General features: G+C 35.8%; 1 protein-coding gene across 2 annotated transcripts in view; it reads right to left on the minus strand.

Annotated features, from left to right (window-relative positions):
• The window catches only part of LOC112108579 (palmitoyltransferase ZDHHC7), a 14,095-nt gene extending 8,764 nt beyond the window's left edge, over positions 1-5,331 (minus strand). Inside the window, exons 1-3 of one of the 2 annotated variants that reach the window (XM_024202774.2) lie at positions 3,803-3,889; positions 1,493-1,647; positions 649-745 (exon numbers count right to left, since the gene is read on the minus strand). In XM_024202774.2, the coding sequence (XP_024058542.1) occupies positions 649-720 (72 nt within the window). In that variant the 5' untranslated portion in view covers positions 721-745; positions 1,493-1,647; positions 3,803-3,889. Of the gene's footprint in view, positions 1-648; positions 746-1,492; positions 1,648-3,802 lie in introns of both variants that reach the window. The other variant, XM_024202773.2, reaches the window with a different exon arrangement.
• Between the last annotated feature and the right edge of the window lie 2,292 nt (positions 5,332-7,623).

Consider the following 7,623-nt stretch of genomic DNA (forward strand, 5'->3'; position numbering starts at 1 on the left):
CGGCCGCCCCAAGCGGGAAAAAAAAAAGCCGCGATCAGCACTTCGGCAGCAGCTCTACCGCTGCCGCTTCATTCTTCGGCGGCAATTCGGCGGCAGGTCCTTTCCTCCGAAAGGGACTGAGGGACCCACCGCCGAATTGCCACTGAAGAGCCGGACGTGCTGCCCCTTTCCGTTGGGTACAAAACTGTTCCATACTTCTCCCACCCACACCCAACCACCCTCCAGGTTCATTCCCAGGCTTCTTCCCAGCAATTACTTCCCTCTCCCTCAGCTCCTTCGTTACCCTGGATTCCTTCAAGCCTCTGTACTGCTTCTGAGGGTGTGGGAAATACAGTTCTGTATTGTAGTTCATATGACTGATTATTCAAAATTCTGTATTAATATGCTTAGTAAGGAATCTACTTGTCAAAAAACACTTCCTGAATCTTTGTTTGTTGTCTATATTGTTAGAGACATACTTGTTAACAGGTATTTTGAAATAAATTACCAAAATAATTGAAACTGGCTTGATTATATTGTGTTATTTTGTCAAATAAAATGTTTGTGTATATTTAATTTTTTGGTGCAGAATTCCCCCAAAAGTAAGGGTATGGCTAGATAGCGAGCAATTTTCATATTTAGAACAATTTGTTGGTAATCTGTACTCACCGTAAACAGCACGAAAAACCTCTGGTTTTTCTCTCCTACACAATTATTCACCCAGGGGCAGTGATGATCCATCTTTCGAATACATCGCTTGCAAATACTTGGAGGGGGGACGGGAAGAGAGAAATAGGCACTTATTTTATTTTTATTTTTTTTAAAAGGATCTTAAATTTCACTGTAGGAAAGAACACGTAGTATGTCTCAGCCAAAAATTAATATGCAGAATTTAATGAAAGCTGAAGGGAACAAAGCAAAGGTCTTAAACTAGTTTTGTCTGTTGTGGTTTACCAATTTAGAGCAATATGTTTTCTTCAAAAAAATTTATGCCATGACTTCTGAGAGTGTAAATGACTTTATAGAAAAGACTTGTTTCATACCCACTAAAATGAATATTGCCATGCTCCAAAAAGGATAAATGTGTACATCCAATTGTGTGTATTTTTTATTTTTTAATAACCCTGTAGCTACAAGTACACCATGTAAGTAGAGCTTCAATCCTTTCCAGATTCAAGGTAAAAAAACAGCCAGAAGCAAAATTTGGCAGAAAGTACCTAGTTCATCTTACAGATATCCAAACTGTAAATCTGGTTCAGAATATAGAAAAGTTGACCTAATATCTGCTAAAAGGGAGATTTTCAATCCCCCCAGAAATTTTCACAGCTGTTTTACTACCCACACAGCTCCATCAAATATACTGAACATGTGCGCACAGGCAAAATGCTTCAGAGAACAGTCTAAACTTCATTTGTAAATTGTCAATTCCCTCTCATTTCTCAGAAATAAAATCTATCTATATCATTAAATTACAAAAGATTCAATCAGGAGCAGCATATGATATATAACATACATTCAGATGTAGTATCATCTTTTCCACTGCTGGACCAGTACCAATGGGCTGTTCAACGCATGCCTTCAAATTATATCTGCTTTTTGTGTGTGTGGCTTTGTCTGTTGGACAAATTCCAGAAATCTCTCACCACATCTCTTTGTTAGACCTAAGGGCTATCAACCAACATTTCTCTTGAAGTTAGTTGCAAAAGAATCCAATCAAAATCTCAACATTCTACAGTGCAAAATAAAACAGCTGCTACTTTTGTTGCTGTCTTTCCCCAAACTGCCCATTTAAGTAATAAATATTTTTCATTTTCCTAATTAAATCTCTTCAACTTCAACAGTAATAAATGAATAGTTCTGGTGTATTATCAATAAATATATTCAGATAGGTTTATTTTAAAACCATCCCAAGGAAGCAACCAAAGTAACAACACTCACTAAAGACTTGCATTTAGAAAAATAATGCAATGTTAGAAACTTTTCTCTATTATGTGATTACAATCTCAGTTATGATTCCCAAAAGTAAGCTTGCTTGCCCTTTTTAACAAGAGCATTTTCCATTCCTATATAGTGTTAACCTACATATCCACCCCAAGTTATGGATGCTTTGAAAGTTGTTTTCCTGATCTGTGCAATTAAATTTTCAATCTTAATGCTATCATAGCATTTCCATAGCATTTTTTGCATGTAAAAGACGACTCAAAAAAAGACTCCTAGAGACACCAAAATAGTCATGAGTACCTTTCAATCGAAGGTCTAAAAAGTGCTTTACCATTACAATCTATTTAATAGGTAGGCTAAGGCAGAGATTAAGTCCAATAAAGAGCCAGTTACAGAGGAACTTGGGAGACAGATTTCCAGGAACCAGGCTAGGAGACGCACTTCTTGGCTCCTGTTCTACTGTCTGATGACTAAACAATGCTTGTGTCTATCTGGACATCTGACCTATGAGCTTGCAAAAGTGTGGGAAAGTAAAATTGTAACCTTCTGAAAATAATATAATCATATTGCTTAAAGAAAACACTTAAAATTGAAATCATCAAAGGCTCTGATCCTCACAAGCACCATTCCTTACAGGCTAAGTCCTTGTTAGGTCTAAAAACAAAAAGCATTTGAGTTCTGTGTATAAAGAACATGTATGAAGGCTCAACTGAAGAGACTCTCCCCCTCTCACGGTTAGATAATTTAACAATGATTACATATTTACATGGAACTTTTCCTCCCCACTCCACATACTAAAACAAAATTCACATCTAAGATAAGAACAAGATTTCAGCTCCAAGACAGACAGCTTATAATGGAAGTGACTTCTCAACCATAACCTTACCACAACTAGAGTGACAAAACAGATAATTTATATCAACTGCAGATTTTTTTTACAGTTATTTCCATAATGATTTGCATTTTAGAGTTCCAACAAAAGTTCACTCGCATCCTTTAGGTGAGCAGAAACTGTCAATATATTACACAGCTGGATATGCCTTACTCTATACAGAGAGGTGCTATTAAAAACATTACACATATGTAGCTCTGTGTATATAAACATGCATACATAGTATACAAATATGTACAAGTCTCTTATTTTTACATAGAGACAGACATATTTAAGTTAATCTTTCCAGTGGTTGAACATTACAGGTACATCTAAAATATGCTTTCAAGCTAACAGGAACAGAGTGAATTTAAAGTAGATAGATTTACTATACTTTATACAACATCCTAATCAAGATTATGATAATCACATCTTTCATTACTCAGAACATTCTCCAATGAACTGAAGAATATTTAATTGGTTTAACAAACTGTTTATCCATGCTGCCTAGGAAAAAAACAACAACCGAATAGTCAATCCACATGCTCAGGAACGTGTCATTTTGAACAGACCTTTTTGAAGTTTCAGGAAGAGCACACATTGAGGTGGCCATTTCAAATGTACTTGAAATTAATTTCTTCATTTAAAATGACTCTTGTAACCGGAACAATAACTCCAGAATCCAATATCAAAGTAAGACCAGTATATAAAAGATTTTTTTTTTTTTTAAGGTTTTAGCTAAAGGAGTAAATGATAAGAGGAAAAACTTTCTGTTCTACAACAAAATTTACCAAATAGCAATGAAAGCCTTTAAAACTTTTAGGCTTCTTCCCTGCTCCACCTGAAGTTTAGACAAATATACACAGTTTTGTAGTACAAAGTCTGCAAAACTTTCATTAAATCAAAGCAAGAAACCTGCAGACCATGTTCATTAGCTACTTTACACTTTTTTTAGAATTTCACTTTCAAATATCTTTATGAATGTTTACTTTAAAGAAAATAATGATATACCTGCAATGATGTGCACGTTCTGGTTTGATACTACAGCATTTTGGACATTTGTAGATCACTTCCCCTGGTTTCAGCTGCAAACTCTCCATGTATTCTTTAGTGGCATTTCCTTTTGGTACAGCCCCCTAAATATTTAAAATGGAGTGAGAGAAGAAATCATCTTAAATTAGGAAAGATAACACTTTTTAACAGCAGATTTGAACAGGTTTGACTATTCAACATTAATACGGAGTGTATTAAATATAAAATGTTTTTCAAACTAAGCCCATTTTAGTACAGACATTATTTTCCTCTTATAGGAACCTGCACTCAGCAAAATTTCCTAAATCAGTTTGATCAAAACAGGCCTAGCATAAGGCTGAACGTCATCCAGAGAAACCACGACCCATTAGTCCCAGTTCAGTTTCAACTGAACTACCACAAACTTGGATAGAATCCATGATCTTTACCTACAAATGTCAAAACTGCAGTCAGAATCTTTGCTTAGGGTTGAAAAGATTTGTTGTAAGTGAGCAAATCAGGAAAGGGACATGCCTCCTTTTATGTATATATAGTAGGTTAACTATTCTGAGGCACAAAAGCTAGGGCAATCAGCTACTGACGTTACTAAGAGGCCCAGAGTGAACCAAGAACAGTTTGAAAGCTTTTGCTTTGGATTGTCTTGCCTTTAAGGGTTTAGTCAAACTGCTAGAATGAAATCAAAAGGATTTTTATGAAGGAAGTGTGGAGTGTGTGACAAGGACAAAGGTGTTACATGGTAAAAATTCACTCAGGCTCCCCCCAACCCGTTTTCTAAAAATGGGGAATGTGCTGCTTGTTTTTTCTACACTCAGAACACACTAATGCAAGGCTGATTTTCTGGGTGATGGTGGAGAAGTATCAGGAAAAGAGTAGTTGTATTTGGAGCCTGTTATTGTCAGTCTTTGCAATGTTTGTGATGTGATTCTCATTTACACAATCTAGTAAAAAGACCAGGTTACTTAAATGATTTAAGAAAGCTCTTCTGGAGAGAAAACAGAGCTTTGCCAGATCTTAACACAGGAATGGGTATTTCCCTCCTGTTCAGTAGGAGGGAATTTCCACTGAAGCAGAATGTTTTGTCAACCTATGTCCACACCCCAATGTTTCACATTCTATGGCTTCTCTTCACTACAGTATTAACTCAAGGTATAACTTAGGGCTTACCTTCACTACTGGGGTAAGTTGACCTACATTACGCTACTCTAGCTACGTGATAACGTAGCTTAGGTCTACTTACCCCGGTGTCTTCACTGTGCTGCATCGATGGGAGGCACTCTCCAGTCGACTTACCTTACTCTTCTCAGAGAGGTGGTGTACCGGTGTCAACTGGAGAGTGCTCTGCCGTCGATTTAGTGGGTCTTCACTAGATCCACTAAATTGACCCCTGCTGCATTGATTGCAGCAGCACTGATCTCCCGATCTCCCCACAGTGAAGACCAGCCCTTAGTGTTGCTCCTAACCAGACTCCTGTTACATATAAAAAGCTCTAGCTCAAGTTAAGTGATTCTGTACACTTGAGCTAACTGGCCCATCAGGGGGCATGTTGCTGCTGGAGCTAGTAATGCAGAGCGGACTCCACAACTCTCTGCTGCTCAAACATCGTTTATGAGTGTGACCATTCTCATTCAAGTTAGGCAAAATGGCATTAACACTACACTGAAGACAAAACCTAAGAGATGATTTAGTTAGTTCTAGAGGGATTAAAATTTGTAAGAAAAAAAGAAAAAAAAAAACCTTCCACCTCTTTTCCACTAATTTCATTCATTCATAAGCGTAACTATCAAAGTGTACTTGATCTCATGTCTTTGCCATTTTGCCGAATTAACAAGTAATCACAAATAAAGACAATGACACTTGATTCCAGTTACAAACATTGGAAAGATTATGACTTTTCTAATCTCAAAACTGTAGCCAGTTTACTTTTGATGAAATTCTCATGGTTATAAGATAATAAAATCTATTTGTCTTCAAATATGTTATACTTCTTATGAATTTTGAGAGACACTTTATTCTAATTTTCCTTTACTCTTATTTAACAGTCAACAGTTTCTACTACACAGCTTTTTTTTTTTTGGTAATATGGGAAGTACATAAAGTGAAACAGATTAAGACATACTTTGTCTATAAACAATATCTTGGGTCTCAAGGTCTTAGGTATTTTTAATAATCGGTGCTTAACACACCCATAAACACACTAACTGGTTCTTCAAGAAGGCCTTGTTTAATGCATTGGCTTCAAGAAAGAATCTTTCATCACTGGGTGTGGGCTCAGAACTACTCAGGCACTAGCACCCTTCACTGAATTGCCAAAATCACTTCTTGGAGCACCATAGGTGTGTCTCCCTACCGCCCCCGCCCCAATAAAAACTCTTTTTTTGTATATGAACTCTAACAAATCCAATCCAATCAGTCTATAGTTTACAATACCAATTCAAAATTTTAGTTTTACGTAGACTGGGCTTGCTTACTAACAGAACTTTGGAAATTAAGTGTGTTTTAAAACTGAGCAGTGAATACTTGCTATAACGAATGATAAAAAGCTGCAAAGACCTGAACTGGTGAGGAGCATTATAATCTCAACTTAAATACTTCAAAGTCCACTCATTCACCATGCCCCAGTAGTTAAGCAGTGAGATTTCCCATGACACTGCAAATCCCACAAGCTTCAATATAGAGCTGAGACACCACCAAATTCACCGTTTAGATGTTAGTGTCAAGGCTTTTATAGCAAGATGCTCACTACTATTTCTAAGGATGACATTTTATACTAAACGCTATCTTGCCACCAGTTCCACCATACAAGAGTTAACCCAGAAATTGAAGAATATAATTTTAGACAACTAGTTATAAGCACAACTGCTATTGAACTGGAAATAGGTACACTGTTATAGGAATAGTTGAAAATACACCATTTAGGCTGCCATAAAGCTATTACTAGGCATGTTGACAGAAATGTATTCTAAAATATATTCGCATATGTTAATTCAAATTTTGTGTGGCAGTAAAACACTGTGGCAATTTGTAATTTTTACCTTGCAGAACCATTTTCGGTAGCAAGGAACAGACTTATTTACCAGTAAACGCCACTTAACTACATCAAACACCATTTTAAGATTGTGAAGATGTAACTGCTTAATTTAGTTTTCATAGCAAGATTTCCAAAGTAATTTTAGATTTTTGTATGTACTTTGTATACAAACTATATATTTTAAAATTGTAAGTAGTCACACTGTGATGAAAGCTTTTAGTTTAACTGAATTATACTTTTTACAGGAAGTGATAGCTAATTTTTCCAAATGTTTGTTTCCTATTAAAAACTGGGGAAAGCTACGTTGAGTCTTATTAGAACACTAATAATTTAATCTTTCTGCTAATCTCATTAATTTATTCAATAACATAAAAATATTCATATCATTTCAAGCTTAGATATATTGAGAGAAAAATATCCATAATGTCAAGTGAGCCCTGGTCCTAAGTCTCCCCTCTACATTGATCAACTTATTCCATATTTTAACTGTCAGGTCAACAAACTCTGGTAAATGTTATTGCCTATCAGTTTATATCAACAAGTCTCAATGATGAGTCAGATTTTCAAGAGTGGCATAGATACTTTTGAAAATCTTTAACTTTTTCTATTCATTAAAAGCAGAAGATTTTCTTACCACATCACCTGGAATCAAACAACTTTTATAAAGTTATCTAGATTTGATAATATAACTAGGAAACAAACAAAGTTACAAAACAAAAGAGGCATTTTAATGATCTTCTATAATGGACTTGAATAGTAAATATTTAACAAG

The sequence above is a fragment of the Terrapene carolina genome, unplaced genomic scaffold (assembly GCF_002925995.2).
Source record: "Terrapene carolina triunguis isolate 2854851 unplaced genomic scaffold, T_m_triunguis-2.0 Scaffold33891, whole genome shotgun sequence".
Lineage (NCBI taxonomy): Eukaryota > Metazoa > Chordata > Testudines > Emydidae > Terrapene > Terrapene triunguis.